Source organism: Parasteatoda tepidariorum, chromosome 12 (assembly GCF_982258835.1).
Source record: "Parasteatoda tepidariorum strain Cologne lab strain chromosome 12, Ptep-v5.0, whole genome shotgun sequence".
NCBI classification, from domain to species: domain Eukaryota; kingdom Metazoa; phylum Arthropoda; class Arachnida; order Araneae; family Theridiidae; genus Parasteatoda; species Parasteatoda tepidariorum.
Window position 1 is genome coordinate 58,487,207 of NC_141766.1, and position 19,268 is coordinate 58,506,474.

Consider the following 19,268-nt stretch of genomic DNA (forward strand, 5'->3'; position numbering starts at 1 on the left):
ACTGTTTTAGAAAACCACGTATGACAGGGATTGAGCCTGATAATGATTCGTTATATTTTGATGGGCGTTTTCAATTGTAAATACTCTTTAGTGACTTTTAATGTATACATTTGGTTTCTCCCTTCTTGATAAGGATTCTAAAAATATAGAGATTGACCGAAATGGAGAGAAAAATGGACAAATGTCGCTTTACTTGGAGAGGAAAACCTTCCACAGTTAGCCCGACAACAAGGGATTCTGATCCATGTTCCTTCTACCACTTAAGATATCGCCATCTCTGATATTCGAACTTGGGGCACCTCATTGGGATGAGTGTTTTATATCCTGAGGCTACTCTCTGGACATTCGACCATTTCCATACTTTTTGGACGCATCGCATATTTCAGGCTTCATAGTCAAAATAAAAATCAAGGCAAAATTTTGCAAAAAAAAAATCAGGACATTTTTTTGGTAGTATTAGTAAACTATTTTTAAGAAGGGGAACGAAGGGCTGAAAAATTACTGTAATCCATTGCTTTGAAAATTCCATTTTGTGCTGCATATTTCTTATAGCATATTCTGCTATCCGTAATCTTACAATAAATAAATACATAAAAACATAGGCGGCAGTCAACGTGTTCAAATAAAAAATTAAGAAAGGGTTAAGAAATGAATTTAAAAAAGGATGCGCGCATACAGGTGAGAAATCTCGAAAGCTAAACTTCAGAAAGATATTCCTCAGTATAAAAATAGAAATCGAAATAAATTTATAAGAGAAGTAATAATAATAGATATTTTCTCGCAACAATATATTGCTTCAAAATTAAATCATATATATTCTACATTAAATATTTTTTATTCCTTTCCAGGCCTCGGGTAGAAGAAAAGGAGGTGGTAGACGCCTGGCACGACAATTCTTACTGTTATGGTCTGCCTTTGGCACTAGAGTTATCAGGGATATGACTCTTCATAGTGCTGCAAGCTTTGGTACAGTTTTATATATACAATCCACTTTTTAATAAAATCAAATTGCGCTGTTTGATGTTTTGTGGAGTTGAGTTAATGTGCTTTGATTTTTCAAAATAGCTTATAAAATTTCACCTAGAAAACGTCAAATGCATAGGATGAATGTAGAATTTAATACCACAGAAAAAAAAATCCACTCTGAATAATTTTTGTTTGGATTTTCATAAACTAAGTGTCAATCCTCAGATATGCTAATGAATTACAGCTAACGATTAAGTTACAAAATGAAACACGAAAACGTACTTTTGAATAAACATGCCTTTTTTTTCTTTTTTTTTTTACGCATTTACATTTTCCTCCATCAAAATATAGTGCTCTCAAAAGTTTTATCAGTAAGCCGTCGATATTGATTTAACTTTTTGCGTATTTCGTCGAATCTCATAAATATTTTAAGCAAATCGAAAACTTTTTGCATACAGATACAAAACTCGTTTATTTGTAGCGTATTACAAAATTACAACTACAATTCACTAGTATATAAGACATGTTAACTCGACTCTATGTCGGGGTACCTTTTCATAGATGACGGTTGACATGCCCTGTAACTCCACCCCCCACATTGGTGACCCGGACGTGATGCGAACACGCCTATCTTGGCAAAAACGCCCACTTTGATCTGGATACGCCTACATCGGCAGTAACGCCTACTTCGTTGGATGCTCCACATTGAACAGTTGACTTGCTACTTGTGACTGCATCATTATCCACCTCCTCACGCAGTTGCTACTCAGTCTCATCTCGATCACACACAACGTCGGCTTGCATACTTGTGATTACTCGACTGCTAACGGCAACAGAGGAGCAACTACGACCGTGAAGTTAATACACCTCTCACATTCAGCACTCAAAAAATACAGTGATCTTAATACAGCTCTCCCGGCTTCGCACAAAACAGCAATGAATCAACTAGTGGCATCCATTCATCGAATTCTATCATAGCTATAATTCTGGTGGGGGAGTACTGTAGCGTATCTACCACTACAAAATTACAACTACAATTCACTAGTATATAAGACATGTTAACTCGACTCTATGTCGGGGTACCTTTTCATAGATGACGGTTGACATGTCTTATATACTAGTGAATTGTAGTTGTAATTTTGTAGTGGTAGATACGCTACAGTACTCCCCCACCAGAATTATAGCTATGATAGAATTCGATGAATGGATGCCACTAGTTGATTCATTGCTGTTTTGTGCGAAGCCGGGAGAGCTGTATTAAGATCACTGTATTTTTTGAGTGCTGAATGTGAGAGGTGTATTAACTTCACGGTCGTAGTCGCTGAATAAACAATGTTTTTAATACATCGTCAGATATTTGACTACCAGCTAACGATCTCATTTCATGTAATAGTTGTGTTGGTTTTTTATCACCTAAATACAATTCCTGTAACAAAGTCCTCAATCGCGAACTTTCGGATTGTGTAAAACGTTTTATAATACGTTCCTTAAGAACCGTGTATGGATTATCTGTAGGTGGAACCTCAACGATATCTTTTACGCAGGAAAGAACTTCCATATCTAACGCTGCAACGACGCAGTGGAATTTTGTTAATTCTTTTTCAATTCCCGACATCACAAAATTTGATTCTACTTGAAGAAACCATAAATTTATTTCGGTTTTCCAAACGGGTGGAGCTCGAAATGCAACTCTGGCTATTTCGTTTTCAGCCATTATACTATCAAGTTAACAATTTAAATGCCTTTGAAAATGTATTAAAAACTAGTACATTATTCAAGAAAAAGTATGAATAGTTTACGTAAGCATTAATTCAATTTTACATTGTACTTTATGAATTCAAAATCAAATTGTTTACAAGTCCATGAGAATTCAATTAAATTCAATACGTTAAAATTTAAATTTCACTAGTGTATAGAAACATTAAAACCTATAAAAATGGCACATGCACAGCTCTGAAAAAGAGAAACATTAACCAAGAAGTAACTACTCACTGCGTACCAGGTAGGCAGTGAGTACTCCACCCCCCACATATTCAAAAATACTTCCATACAAAGAATTATTTTTATTAATAATTTATTGTTTAATTTGATATTTGTCAAAAAATTTGTTAAAAGTTAGTTGTAAAATATCGAATTTTTACATCACTTTAAACAGTAATTTTAAATAATCGACAGAAAATTTAAAAGAAATCGGTTGAATAGTTTCTGAGCTATAAGCTTCCGCAGTATCATTTTTCTAAGTTTCCATTTCTGAATACATGACAGATAGCGTTCAAATTTTGTTATTGGATATTACACGATGTAAAAATTTGCGTACTTCAAAATTCAATTTTTCCAACACTAAGGTAATTAGACAAAAAATAATAAATAATTAAAAAAAATGACTTTTTGCATTTTTGAATAAACAAGTTTTGTAATTGAGTGCAAAAATTTTTTTGAGACACTTTAAAAATTCCTGCCATACGACGAAATGCGCAAAAAGTGAAATTATAGCATTAAGTAACCTAAACGACAGATGCTAACATGCTGCTTCAATTTTTTCAAGTGGTGTAATATTTATATTTTAATGTAGTATTCTTGGTTTAAAAATTTTGATTTGAAGTTATTCTACCCAACACTACATATTAATAATATAAAAGTTCATAAAAAAGCCGCTTTGTTCCAGACAATTCGTATTACCCTAAAATGTTATGAAAGTTAATGAATATTCTGGAAGTTTTAACTCTCTAACACGTGATAAAATCCTCGCTACGCTCCTCATGTCATAACTATTGAGATCACATTTTCAAGATAGCACCTACCCTCTATAGGTTTAATGATCAAAAATCTAAATACGTCGAAAAAAAGAACATTTACTCAGAGAAAGTGCGTTTTATGTCTGATTTCGTGACTTTAATTGTTAATTGGCGTATTTAAGGTCAACCGTTAAGATTATCGCTTACTACGTGAAAAGCGAATTATTAGAGCTAAAATTATTCAATGTTATATCTTTTTTTACTGCGTTAAACAATGTATTGATATCAAATTTAGTCAGAAATCTCACAGATAAAGGCCTGAATCCCGGATTTCTACAACAACTAATACCTAACAAATGCTAATTTATTTGGTCACAAATAAAATTTATACCCAAACTGAAAATTTTGTAACTTTTTTTTTTCTCGAATGCACTGCACTACACTTTTAGAAATTTTGGAGCATATTTATTGAACCATAATATAGTTAGAATTTGCCGCAACCTTAATATCGTGCTAAGTTGATCACTATTATCGTATCGAATTACACGATACTATGGTTCAACTTGAAGGGAAACATGGTTCAATTTACCACCTGCACATATTTTACAGCATTAAACTTCAACATCGAACCGATTTTTCAGTGAGTGCGTATTTGTTTTTTCTTATTACCTAACAAATTTCATTTAGAATTTAATTGCAAACTTTGAAAAAAGAAAACTAAATTTGAAATGCTTAAAAATGTTATCCTCCCCTTAAAAATTAATTTGACTGAGAACTGTTTTATTTTTCCAAACAAGTTCATTTGAGAAATACAAGTTATGAAATTTTAAAAGACGAAAAATAAAATTTAAATACTTCACGCTTTTTACACAAAAGCAGATTCCATGAAGAACTGTTTCCTTAAGTTTTTTCCCCAACAAAACAAATGCAGAGAACTGCATTGCAAAATTTAATTTAAAAAGATTTTTTTTGAAAATTTTTATAACTTTTTTTCTATAACATTCCAATTATATTGGTGTTTTCAACAACTTCTCAATTGTATTTTTATTTCAACCTGAAGAGTTTCTAGATTTTTGTGGCATGACAAAAATCTGAAATTTTATTTTTATATTCTTTTCAACCTCTATTAAGTGGATTGATGATTTTTCTCTTGTAATCTTCAATAATTTAGTTTAAAAAAAATTTCTTAAATTATATCGATATATTTTTTTTTTTTTTACAAAAGGTTCCTTCCATCTACTAAGATTAATGTTTGATGATTATGTCTTGTTTCTTGTGGAAACTATACACACGGAAGATCAAATGAAAGATTTTATGAGAAATCTTATGATAGATGTTGCGCCGCAAATTTCTTCTTTTTCAGGTAAGATTTACTTTTGTAAAACATATCTTATTACTTGAATGTCATGTAAATTACAAAAATAAATAATTATGACGTTAAAATTTTCAAATTCATATAGAAAATTTTTTAACATGGAAAAGTTGCCAAGATGAAACACTCTTTTTAAAATTAAGATCTAACACTTAGGGGTCCAAAGCTGCACAAAACTTGGCGTAGACATAACTTCTGCAAGTTTAAAACCTTAAATTAATAATTAACATTAAATTGATAGTTAATTTATGCATTAATTTTAATAAAATTTTATATATTATATAATTTTAATTGGTTCAAATTCATAATTTAAGTTTAATAAAGAAAATAATTAATTTTTTAAAATTAATAAATACAGGATTATTTTTTATATTTTAATTCAAAAAATATAATGTATTATTATTTTAATTTGAAGATGTTTAATGTTGTTTAGAAAAGTTAATTTTTTAAAGCTTTAATTTTCTGAATAATTTGTAAAAAAAAAATTTATATATATTATTTTTTTCACCATAATTTTTAATAATTTATCCAATTATTCTCATAAAAATATTTTTCCGAAGTTTTAGATACGCGAAGTTATAGATAGACGAAGTTTCATCAACGCCCAATTTATGGATCGGCGAAGTTTTGTACACGCTAAGTTCTAGATCTGCCAAGTTTTATACACGTGAAGTTCTAAAGCAGCTAAGTTTTGTCCCTGAACTAACAAGGCGATTATTATAGAGTTCATTATTATCTAATGTAAATGGGATCGCTGTAAATCAATAGGGTCTAACCAAATTTTTAAAATTCATAAGTAATACAATGCTATCTCCAAAAAAAACAAACAATTAAGCAGGGTGTCAACCAGGGCCAAGGAAAAAAAATTCATGACCTTTCCTTCGCAGCATTTCTCCTTTTCTTAGTTTTAAAGAAATTCAATTTATGTAAATGTTATTGACCGCATTTTACATTCAAGGGATTAGTAAAATATTAAAGCAGCAGAAATTTTTCGATGAACAATTGACCAGATATACTGCTGTTTTATTCGGTGAAATATTGGTGACATGCTTTTCCGAAGCATTATACATTATTCAAATAAACATATGGAAAAATATAGCGCTAAAATATTTTCAAGTTTTGACATTATTCTACTCAATTTGACATTTTGCTCTGTTCAATTTGGCAGTAAATATTCAAGTAAGTCCGAAAATAGATTTAGAATATTATCTAAGTTTTAAATAATCATCTCTTCATCAGCTTTTCTCATAAAGAAAAACACGCCATGAGAAGACAAAGAAATATTAGCTCAGAATAAATTCTAAAAAAATCTTAACAATTTTTTATATAAAAATAAAAAGCGCCAAAATAAAAAGAAATCATCCTGAATAACTAAGAGTAAATGAAACTTGAAAATCCGATCATTAGATCAAAAGTTATTCAGGGTGGTCCGTTTTTTTCTTCTTCCTGTTTTGGTACACTGTGCATTGTATTGCTCATTATTGCAAATTTAAGCGTTTACATTTTGTTTGTAAAGCTGAAATTATTTTTTTTAAAATTTTCTGTTTCTCAGCTACGGCTTTATCGTTCTTTACTAGGGTTTAGGAGAATCACAGAATATTCAGTTTCATTTAAATTAGTATTTAGGCTGTTATTGTTTATCAAATTAGTCTGCTCATCAATCACTTTCTGCTTCTTCAAACAGTTTGAAAAAGTTCAATTTCTTCTTTGAAACTTTTTCTAAGTTTTTATGTTAGAACTTTCTTTAATCAAACTAACTTTCCACTCCTTCCGGCTTTCAAATTAGTCTGAAAATTTTTCGGTTTTTACGGAAAACATCACCCGTTACCTCTTTGGAAATAAGCCCTTCAATTGCGATTACGTGCCTGATCAATTTAAGAAAGGTATTGTAAAAAAAAAAAATTATAAAAGGTATTGTAAATCAGTTATTTTCAGAATGTTTTTTTTTCTCTCAAATTTCGCTATTTTTAATATAATATTAAGACAATAAGCGAATTCGAGTTATAAATTCTTGACACACTCCGTTTGCAACGATTCCTTTGTAAATGTACAATGCGCCCCCCCCCCCCCAAAAAAAAAAACGAACCACCCAGAGTAAATTTTGATCTAATGATCGGATTTTGACGTTCTAAGACTCATTTTTAATGATTCAAGGAGGTGCCCTCAAATATGCTAATTAATTAGTGCAGATAATATTTTAAGATACGAAACCAGACACAGAAACGTACTTTCTCTGAATAAGCATACCTTTTTTTCTCTACGGATTCAGATTTCTGATCCCCCCCCCCCAAAGAAAAAAAAATTTAATAGGTAGTAGCCGCAATATGAAAAACATGGCCTCTATAGTTTGGTCAGAATAGCGATTCAAAGTTTGGACCCCTTAATGTTAATTTTACTTTTTGCGTATTTCGCAGTATCATGAGAAATTTTTAAGCGAAGTGAAAAAATTCGCACACAATTATAAAATTCGTTTATCCAAAGATAATTCTATGCAAAAAAAAAATTTAGCAAATATTTATTGTATTTTATTATTTTAAAAAATAATAGACAAAAATTTTGAATTGTAAGGCATGCAATTCTTTACATCATTATGTATGTAGTTTTACATAGCAAAATGCAAAATTTAAGCGAAATCGGTCGAATAGTTCCTGAGAAATCAAATTTTAAAAACGTCGTATAGTTAAAATTCGATTTCTCAGGAACTATGGTCGGAGCCAATTTGTCACCTGGCTAACCACGTGAGATTTCTTGCTCCATGTAACATAAATGCAGGTTATTTTGTCCAAATGCTTGATCCAAAAGGTTTTTATTCTTCCTTCAGTGTCGAGGTTAATGAGTTTCGTTTTGATAGCTGCAAATCTATGCCTGTAATACATACTGGTAATAAGATGCCATGGGGATCATTGTTACTGACAATGTCAACCTTCATCTATGAAAAGGTACCCTAACATAGAATCGAGTTAACATGCCTTATATACTAGTGAATTGGAATTGTATATTTATAGTGGTAGATTCACTACAATGGGGTTACTTTGAGACACGTATGTAGTTTAGAGTTTAATGGCTTCCATAGTAGCAAAAATAAAAGTAATTCCTTTGCTCTTGGGGACAATAATAGGCTGTGAAACAGCTGTTCTTTCTAAAAAAAAACTTATACTTTTTTTATCAAAAGATTTCATATATTTTGTTGCCAGATGATTGTGTATCTTTTTCTGTTAGATGAAGATTAGATACTACATCTTTTCTTCAGGCACGTAGCTGGGCTACAAATATTGGGGGGTTCACCAAATAGTTTTTGAAAATTCTTAACTATGTACAATAGACTTGAAATTAGAAATCTTCAAAAAGTCTGATTTGCAATTTCTATACCATTTTTTAATTGGTCAGAAGAAAAACAGGGATGAGGGTTGGGGAGGTTAAGGGCACCAACTCTAGAAAGAAAAAAATTTTTTTTTTCAAGATCGAAAATTTGATAGATTATAACATATATATATAACTTGCTCCTAAAAATTTTTGAGATGACCTTAGTTGTATCTGTCATAAATATTCATGTATTCGGTTTCCTACATTTTTAGAATATCAAAGTTTATCGAGTGGTATAGAAATGGATAACATCGAACAATTTAATCTTCATCAGAGTCAAAATTACGCCCAGTGTTCCTCAACATCACCTTCTACTCATTATGAAGAAATACCTACAGGTAATTTAATCTTTTGAACTTCACTAATTTGTGCATAATTTTGAATATCAATTTTTTGAGAAACAAAATATAAAGTGTTCCTCAACATCAACTTTTGTTCATTATGAGGTTATGGAGTTGGGTACTAATAGCTGCAAATCTTTACCAATAATAAAGTAAAATGGAGTTACTTTGTGACAAGTGAGACATGTATTTTGGAGCCAGTGGGCCCAGTGCCCTCGTTACAAATACTATCAATTATCTGAATTTAGAAGGGGTGGCTACATTTTCTGTTAAAAAATAAGATTTTTTTTTCGTGCCTGACCTTCTAAAGTGGCACAACTTGTTTACTATAGCTGATTAATAATTAAACTCTGTATTTTTTACCTTTAAATAGATATAATTGTTCGTGGACATTATAGACTATACTTTCTATAATTTGCAATAATGCTAGTTGTGCTAAGAAGCCATGCAGATTTCCTATGTATTATACTCAGAAGGCAATGAAATATGAATTGCATATTTCAGATTACATAATTAAAGACTACAATTGTCATATCTTAGCAGATTAAAAGGCATCGAAAAAAATTAATTAAAATTTATAGTGAGCAAATCATCATTCATTTCTATCAGGGTGCGTAGCCAAATTATTCAACTAAAAATAAGCACCTTTTAAGCACTTTTCAAGCACTAAAAAATATCATAATCAGGCAGGGTTGGAAAGTTTTTGACAACTGACGGTTTTATCCTGTTTTAACCATCATGTCAAAAAATAATAACTTTTGGCATTATTTTTGACAGTTGTCAAAAATCATCAAGTTTTGAATCATGTAAAACGAATGGCGTTTCCATACGCTACGGGCTGACAATACGCCGAAATTGATTAGGGTTGAATTGATTGTGAAAACGTTGAATAGAACAATGTGAAATGGGTCTTTTTGCATCATTCGTAGCAAAAATCAACATTGTAAAGGAAAAATCTCTTTTTTAAAAAGGGAAAATTAAGCACTTTTTAAAAACACCCAATGAAAAAAGCACCTTTAAGGGCTTTTAAAAACGAAAATATGCACCTTTAAGCACTTTTTAAAAACGCTACGCACCCTGTCTATACCTAAATAACAATTCAGTAAATAATCATTTAGGAGTAAAGAAGAAAAAAAAACTACATAAATTAAAAAAAAAATTTCTTCATATGAAAGGCACACTTGTCATAGGATTTTAATAACTAACCAATCCCTTTGTCAAAAAAATAAGTCCCCTGTGATTTCAACCAGACTTTTCACAGTTGCTTGAAGTTCCTCATTGGGAATGAAGTAATAAACCCTTAGATACTACATCACAATAAAGAGACATTATTCAGAATTGGCCAAGTTCCGGCTGTAAGGGTGATACTTAAACTCATCCCAATTGCATTGAGAAAAAAAGAAGACTTGCATATTTGCCGAGCACTGTGGGGACAATTGTTATGTGAAAATTAACTTCAGACATTAGCAGACTGCAATGTTTGTTGTAGATGGTTTTCTTGAAGTTACAATTAACTCCTGATACCTAGCTCTTGCTGGGATTTTCAACAGCAATTCTCTATTTTTTATGTTATTGCCAGCAACAGTACGTTACTCTAACTAGTATATCTGGAAGCTTACTCAATCACAGATTGCTTGAGGAAACGTTTTGTGCTTTGCACACTGCTATTACTAATGGCATGCCACTACAGAGAATAGTTTTTGAATGACCTCCATGTTTTATTTTTAATGACATTTATTTGAGGATTAATAACATTCTGAACAATTGTCTATACAGGTAAAATGTGCGAGTCAAAAGTGTGAGCTATGAGCCAGGTTTTGGCTGACTGTAATTGATTGTAAATGTACAAAGTAATTATACAGTGGCGTACACAAAAAAACTGCGACTATTGTGGATAAGTGAAGTAATACTTTTCTCATAAATATTTAATATATGCGCGAATTGTTATGATAAAACAGTTTGGAGACTGTTGTAGTTTTAGTTGAACCCTTCTAGTAACATCACTTGCTTCACGCTCTTATTCAGTAATTACTTTCGAGACTAAATTGATTGTAGTTAACTTTTTTAGCAATCTCTTGAGTCAAATATTCTTTATTTAGTTAAAGCAAGTGCTGCACATTTTCCCCTTGCATAAATTGAATAGACGGAACTGTCATTTGTTTGTGGAACAAATTAATGACTGCATTTCCAACAAAATCAGATAAAGCGATACTTTGTAAGCACTCCACAAATCGAACCTGAAATGATCTCATATTTTGCCTTTTCAACAATTTCGTAATTTGAGTTTTTAAAATTATACATAAACATTACAAAATATTAATTTTTCTAAATGATATAGTCTTTTGTTCACCACCATAAATACTTATAAACTCAGTTACAACAAAAAATTTTAAGTGATTTAAAAGTGTAAGAGAAGAGTGACAGTCAAATTTTTCAAGCTAGCAATGCAAGCGTCAGTTTTAAGCAATGTTTTATCACTTACTTCCGATTATTTAAAATTACCATCCAGAACTACAAAATCAAGTAATTTTCATTTAATAGATGCATGTGAATGTAATTCCTCTGTGGTAATTCATCAAATAATTATTTAAGTCGTTTGTGAAAATATGTTGTGAACAAAAAGTTAAATTCAAATCATTAAAAAGAAACCAATTCAAATACGTATATAAAAAGATGTGTTTTTAGATTGACATCTTTAAGAATTTGAACATTTTGAAACTAGATCAAAACTATCTGAAGAAAACTGATGCTATAAACATACTAGAAAATAAAATACTTATTTGTTTCATATTTGAAATGGAAGAAAAATCAACATGTTTCAACATGAACTTAATAACATGTTGTCCTGAGGAGAAGGGAAACCACATGTGAAACATGTACATTTCTGCCATTTCAGGGATGAAAAGGATACCTACTATGCACAAGTTTTAGATTTTAAAGTATTTCAATAATAGAATACTAATTTTAATTTTTTTGGCAACAGATGACCAACATAGTGAATGGATGCCAGGAGAATGCTATCAGAGGTTGTATAAAATTTGAGTTTTCTTTTATTAAACTTATATGAATTGCCAATATGTTTACTTAAGTTATAATTGGGCTAAATAAATGTCAACTTGTGATCCAATAGTGAATTAACACAATACTGCATAGTAAGATGAATCTCAAAGTCTACAAAAAGGGTGTCATAGTGGTCACTTTTTTTTTGTACTCAAATTGAAAATTTTTTAGGTGCCCAGGACTTGGCCAGTTTCATTTTTGGATCAGAAACATAAATTTTTAAACTCTTTCAAAGCGAAAAAATATATACAATAGGAATTTTACTTTGCATGTTCAAGTTCAAAAATATAAAACTAAAAATGTTAGCTAACAGTATATAAATTGTACATGAATGTAAAATTTAGACTTTAATCTAACTTGGAATCTGCATAATCACTTAATGAAAAGATTTGGTTAAAAATTGAAATGGTAATAATAAATACTATAATTATTACAAAAGTTTTCATGTTGATGTCAGTAGGTATAGATAGTGTATTTCAAATACATAACTTTTCACTGTTACTTTACATTCTAACATACACTTTTTAACTTGAAAACTAAAATTGGTTTGATATTTAAGCTTTTTTTTAAATTCATATTTTTGACAAAAAAAAATCTTTTTGGTAACTATATGACCACAAAGACAATTTTTATTGACTTGAAATTCAGAGTGTCTAAAAAAAAGTTCATGATACACAGAAGTTCATGATAACTCTTGATCTAATGATGCAATTTTTTCGATACTCAATAGTTCAAAAGCTATGTAAAAATAAGTTCATTAGATCAAAAGTAATTAAAGGTATTTAGTTTTTTGCACATTACTTTCTATAAAGAAACTAAAATGGATACAAGATACATTACTTTCTATAAAGAAACTAAAATGGATACAAGATATACAGAGGTTGGATAAAATTATGGAAGGAATAGGAAACCAACAGATTACACATGAAAAAACAATTTTTTGAATGCCCTAGATCAAAAAATATAGCGATACACTTATCACTTTGGTTATAATATGCAAGAAAAACTGCAGAAAATTTCATAACCCTACCATAAATATTCATAGACATTTTTATGAAAAAAAAAACAATTTTTTTTGTCTTACATTTTATAACTACAACTGCAGAAAAATTCAATAAAATTAAACTTTTTGGAGTATTTAAACTAATCCATTTATAAAACAATATACAGAAAACAATTTTTTTTCATAATTTTGTTAGGAATCTTAATTGGTAGCATGAAAATTATTCAATTTGAATATCTTGAAAACTCAAAAAGTTTCCAGCAATTTCCAAAGTAGTTTTTGTAAATTTTGAAAGAAAGCTTATAAATAGTTAATAGTACAAAATATAATTTGTGGAAAACCCTTAACTAAAGTTTATTAAAAATGACATCAGCATCATATAGGACCATACCCTTTGAAAGTATGATTTATTTCATGTTTTCTTTTCGTATACTATTGCATTTTGCTGTCCAGACCATCATTGTAGGGTCGTAATTTGATATTAAATTTTGTTATAATACTTAAGGGGTTTTCCATAAATGTCATTAACAGTTAGAGCTTTCTTAAAGTACAAAATCTACTTAAATAATTACTAGAAACTTTAAAGATAATCAAATCGAATTCTTTTCATAAGTTCTCAAATGCCGTTCCGATCAAAATTATGAAAAAGAAAATTTAAAACTTAATAAGTTGAGTCTATGAAAAAATATTTTACGCTAAGCAGCATAGTGAAGGGTATATACAACAATTTTCATTTCAGCACTTATCTCATAAAAAATGTTTTGATTTCTTAAATTTCCTTGCCAAATGACAAAATAAAATTATTAATGCTAAATTTCTTTGTTAAAAGGCAAAAAATTCTATCACTTTAAAATTCTCTCGCTCTTTACACTTTATCAAGGTAATAGGAATATCAGCAATGCTTACGCACGACACTAAAATCCTTTTACTTTCTTTTTTTTTTAAAAAATAAAAAATTTGGATAAAAATTACACCTGGAAAAAATCAAATTTGGGAGAGAAACGCTTTTAATTTTCATTTCTTTCAAAATTTTGAAAATTACTACAGTAAAAGTTAAAACAAAAAACAGGGGTGTTGGGTATAAGTATGGAAAAGATTTATAATTTTTTTTTTTTTGCTGACAATTAGAAAGAAGTCTAAAAGTGCCAAAAAAAAAAATTCTGACTTAATATTTGAAAGGCCCCATATAAGTGAAATTACACATATATTTAGTATAAATAGTACAGTAAATTAATTATAAAGAATTTTTGCCATGCCTCTACTGGCACATACTAAAGAAACTAAGAAGGATTAAATTAAAAATCTTAGGGCAATTTAAAATGTACTGAGGCAGAATAATTTTTAAAATTAAAACCCATTTTATTTCATTTGAACTTAGTTGGTCACAATGCTTTTAAAACTTCAGTGTTTTTGTATAGCAGCCAGACTAATAGTTTTGTTTCGTTCTAGAAATTATGTATATGAAATATTAAAATGGGTGTAATGTTATTACGACAATTAACACAGATCATGGTCAAATTTTCACAGAAAGAAAAATTAGGAAATCAAAAAAAGTAAAGTGACACGTTTACATAGTCTTAAATTATGTAAAAAACTTTGTTTAGCTGAATATGATACTAGTTTCTAAATTCAACTTTTACTTTAAACAAATTTTCAATATTTACCTAATAAGATGCTCTAAATTTTAATTTTGTTTTCTGCAGCTCTTATCCAAGTAACAATATTTGTGAAAACCGTAGAACGTGGAATCCTTCAATTCGGCATGAAAACAAAGCATATAATTATCAGCAAACTGCACAGGTATATAAGACATCATTAATAATGAAATTATTTAAAATGCGATATCCTCCCTAGGATAAACAAACCTTTATTTCGTATTTCATGTACTTACATTTTTATTTTAAACTTGTATGCATTGAAGATATTAATTTAGTACCTATTAACATAATACCTAGAACATAATATTAAAATTTGTATTTACTGTAAGGGAAAAATTATGTCTTAGTTAAAATGCATTTGATCAAATATTGATTTATTTCAACAATTTTATTATAGTTGACAAACATCAGTGCCTATAATGTTTTAATAAAAACAAATGAGCCCCATTAAGAACCTTATTTTGCTATACATGTTAATGCAAGAGCTTGTTCATGAGAGAGTTTAAGATAATTCTAAAAATTACAAATCAATTCAGCCAGGGAATGATATATACTATCACTAATTTTAATATGATTTTAGATTTCCAGATTTTTTCATAGACTATAAAATTTCATTTACACCGAATGCCTGTTACAATATTTTTGTCATAACAAACATATTAAATGAAAGTGCTAGTCTAATATCTTGTAACATAAAATTTTAGAAACTTAAGCATATTGATGCAAAGCTTTTAAATAAAAAATAATAAAAAAATACTGTATTATTTGGTTGTATAAGCTAACTTTTCAAATCCCCAAAGTCAAAGGGTAGACTTATACACCAATAATAAAGTCAGATGTTTGTTAAATGTGAAATATTGATACATTATAAACAATAAAATAGATATAAATAGCTCAGTATAAATTTACTCCCTTCAAAAACTATTTTTAATATGTTATACAAAACATTTTCTTTGCATATAAAGGCTATTACTCAAACATAAGACCATAATCTTGACTATAAAAACATAGTAGTTTGCTTTTCTGCCAATTCGTCAAACTATTGTAGAACCTTGTTAAAAACATAGATTTAGGTTCAATAAGAAAATAAGACAAAACCACATATTATAGCTATAGAAGCATATTAAAAAAATTTAACTCTATGAAGTACAAAAAGTACATTTAAAATCTAAATAGTGTTTGTACTACTTAAATTTGATATTCATAGACTAAATATTAATTGAAAAAATAAGATGACTAGTATTTTTTTGCAAATTCTCAATTTCATTATTCACACAAGCTGTATTTTCATTTGAGAATTCAAGATCATAACATTAAAATTCTCATTCCAAAATACCACATATATAATCTTAAAGAAACCGGTCATCTACATTTTTCATAACATTCAAAAATAATTTTTTTTATGGAATATTTTAGTACAGAGTAGGATCTAGACCATAGGAAAGCATTTCACTCTTATTCTAATGAATTGATGCTACTTTTTATATCAAAAGATCCTTCAAAGATGAAAAAAGGATTCTGTTTCCTCTATGTTACCATAGGAAAAATTATTTAACTTTTTTTAATTAACTAATAAACATAAGATTGATTTTTCTTTCATTTTATTCATTAAAATGTTCTATTGAACTTTGCTACCAATAATTTTCAGTTCTAAGATAAATTATTTTAAAACTTTGCTAAAGTATATAGCCTTTAAAAACTATAAAATACCCTAAAATTTAAAACACAATAATTAGCAATTAGGTGTAATAGAGCCTATTTCAATGATTACACGAAACAAAAAGTATTCAAAAATACTGCCCGCTTAACAAATAAGAAAGCTATTTTGGCCTTCTTTTAGATAAATAACATTTAATGAATAAGTACTGAGTAATATGTTTTTATTTTTATAGTACTTAAAGGTGTTTTATTTTCAGTATTTGATTGTTAGTCAAGACCAATCATCAATTCAGCATCAGTACCATGGGTAAGTTCAAAATTACGAAACAAATTTTCAATAAATTGACTCTAAGCTTAAGAAAATGGTGGTTAATGAGAAACAGCAGGAAAATAGTAAAATCTATAAATCCTGACTCAGTTTTATTTTAAACTTAAAATAATTAACTCTTAAGAAATTTGAAAATAAGTTATTTTGAAAATGTTTCCGGGAATCTTATTTCTTTTCAATTTTTGAAATCAAAATTTATTAAGTTTGGTATAGATTTAAATGGTTTTTAATTAAATAAGGTATTTATTTATGTAACGGTAATGTTTTTGAAAAGTAAACAAAAAACATTTCAAGTGACTAGAGTACTGATCAGTGCAGGGTCCTTTCAGTGAGTTAGTTTCAACGATAATTCATGAATTAAAAATTCAATTTTATTGCGTATGTAAAAAGCATTCTACAAATTATTGATGATTGAATCATCTCATAGCAATAATTTTTAGTGGAACCCACACTATAAAAAAAACCATTTCAGATATCAGGTTTCTGCCTGCTTGCAGGACACTGAAAAAGTCAAAGCTTAAACTAAAAGGTAGTTACCCTTATTTTTTGAAAGAGAAAAAAGAGCAGGTGGACTAAGTATAAAAAAATACAGATAAAAATTAAAAAATGACAGTCAATATTTTTCTTTCTGTTGAATGACATAATACAAAATAAAGGGACATTACTTATCGGATTATTAAGTATGAAACGTCCGATTTGAGACCGAAAGTTTGGTTTATTATATCACGGGTAAGAAGTAACATAATTAATCAAACTATGCACCTAAACTATCAATACTACATTGCCATTTTAACGAAAGCTTATTAATACCGCTAGCAAAAAAATCTGGAGAGCAGTTGGTGATGAAATCTCAAAATGCATTTTACACCGCATGTTGGGAATGAAATATTTTTCCTTGCAAAAAATTGTCCAAAGCTCGGAAAAAATCGTAATCAGTTGGCACGAGATCTGACGAGTACGGTGGGTGACAATAGGTTTCCAGGCCCAGTTCCTGTAGTTTTACTTACGTCCATCATGCAATATGTGGTCGAGCGTTGTCCTGCAGGAGGTTTGGTCTGTCCCTGTTGAGCAATCTTGGCTGCTTAATTTGCAGCTGCCTCATCATTTCTTCTAACTGTTCACAGTAGAGGTCCCCCATTATCGAATGCCCAGGTTTCATAAAACTATAGTGTTTAACATCTACGCTGGACCACCAAACAGACACCATTAGATTTTTTCGGTGTATACTCGGCATTTGGGTGTCCTTTGGCACTTCATTTTTGTCCAACCATTGTGCCGAAAGCTTATAATTATTAAAAAGTATGCACTTTTCATCGCACATGACTATCCGGTGCAGAAATGGATCGACTTTTAGTCTTGATACCAAAGAACAGCAAGCCTCGAAGCGGTTCCATTGATGACGCTCGCTCAACTCATGTGGAACCCACTTATCCAGCTTTTTTACTTTTCCAATTGCTTTCACAAGACATAATATTGTTGGGATGGTAACTTCAAACCTTGATGCTAGTTCACGCGTTGTTTCAGATGGATTTTCTTCCACTACACCTTTCAGTTGGTTGTCATCCACCTTGCTCTCAGGCTGCCAGCATTGTTCATTTTGAAGACCAAAATCGCAATCGCATCGGAATTTTATGAACCATCGACGTACTGTAAGTTCATTAGCTACATCCTTGCCAAACACTTCGGCTTGTCTGAGCTGCATTACTTCCATCACAGAACGCATATTCGAAAATATCTCGCATTTTTGTCTTATCCATGGCTTACAATATTTAACCTCCAGATGACACTACGATAGACTATTAAAAACAAAAAAGTGCATTAGAAAGTCAGATGGCGTACCTTCTTAATGCAAAAAAAAATAAAGCACGATCGAAATGAAATATCGGAGACATCTGGTATCAAACTCGAGGCTTTAGGTAATCGGACATTTCATACTTAATGACCCAATATAATTTTTTCTTCAAACAATTAATATTTTTTTCATTCCAGTGCCTATTTTCACCCATACCATCATTACCAACGGCATCCAATTCAGCCCTGCCACGGTGTCTCTAACTAGTCTTTCCTGTTTCTTCGACAGGTACGATGATAATTTCAGGCACCAAGAAGACATCATTGAGCAAAGTGGACCATCTTCTATAATGTACACTGCATCAGGAGCTATTTATCAAAGTTACACGTTTGTCACACATGATGCTGTTACACCTGATACAGTTCCTTTAGCTACAGACAAAAAAATGCATCACCATCTGACCCTGCGCATGGATGGAACTGTTTATTGTGATGGCTAATAAAGAAAAACTATTATAAAATTATAAACCTAAAGTTGGTGTTGGGGGTGAATTTCAAGTAACTGAACAATCAAGTATATTATCTGTTCAAGTGACTATATTAGTTTGTACAACAAAATACATATTCATAGATTAAAATATATGAAATACTATTTTTAATTGATTCAATTTGTTTCAATCTCTATATACACAAACATTATTCAGATGCTCGGCAATAAAAAAATAAAACATTATTCAATCTAATTTAATCCTCAGAAAGTATATATTAACAAAGGTTAGTTACTTCTAGGTTAGTTTAACTAAAATCTGAGAAATCTTAAAAAAAGTCCTCCACGAAGGTAAATTATTCCCAATACTTGATCCAGGATTTCCCTTGTCTTCTGGATTGGGTTCAAAATTACAAGGCTACGGAGTTGAACATTAGTCACAAACCAAAAAATTGGGTCGACTATTAAGCGACTGTTATAAAATTATAAAAAATATTTGTGTTGT

At 29.9% G+C, this 19,268-nt stretch overlaps 1 protein-coding gene across 2 annotated transcripts in view; it reads left to right on the plus strand.

Annotated features, from left to right (window-relative positions):
• The window catches only part of LOC107453493 (transcription factor RFX4), a 78,652-nt gene extending 59,724 nt beyond the window's left edge, over window positions 1–18,928 (plus strand). Inside the window, exons 14-20 of one of the 2 annotated variants that reach the window (XM_043047116.3) lie at window positions 849–966; window positions 4,927–5,064; window positions 8,649–8,774; window positions 11,761–11,803; window positions 14,544–14,640; window positions 16,415–16,464; window positions 18,475–18,928. In XM_043047116.3, coding sequence (XP_042903050.1) covers window positions 849–966; window positions 4,927–5,064; window positions 8,649–8,774; window positions 11,761–11,803; window positions 14,544–14,640; window positions 16,415–16,464; window positions 18,475–18,544 — 642 coding nt within the window. In that variant the 3' untranslated portion in view covers window positions 18,545–18,928. The remainder of the gene's footprint in view (window positions 1–848; window positions 967–4,926; window positions 5,065–8,648; window positions 8,775–11,760; window positions 11,804–14,543; window positions 14,641–16,414; window positions 16,465–18,474) is intronic. The other variant, XM_043047115.3, reaches the window with a different exon arrangement.
• The last annotated feature ends 340 nt before the right edge of the window (window positions 18,929–19,268 follow it).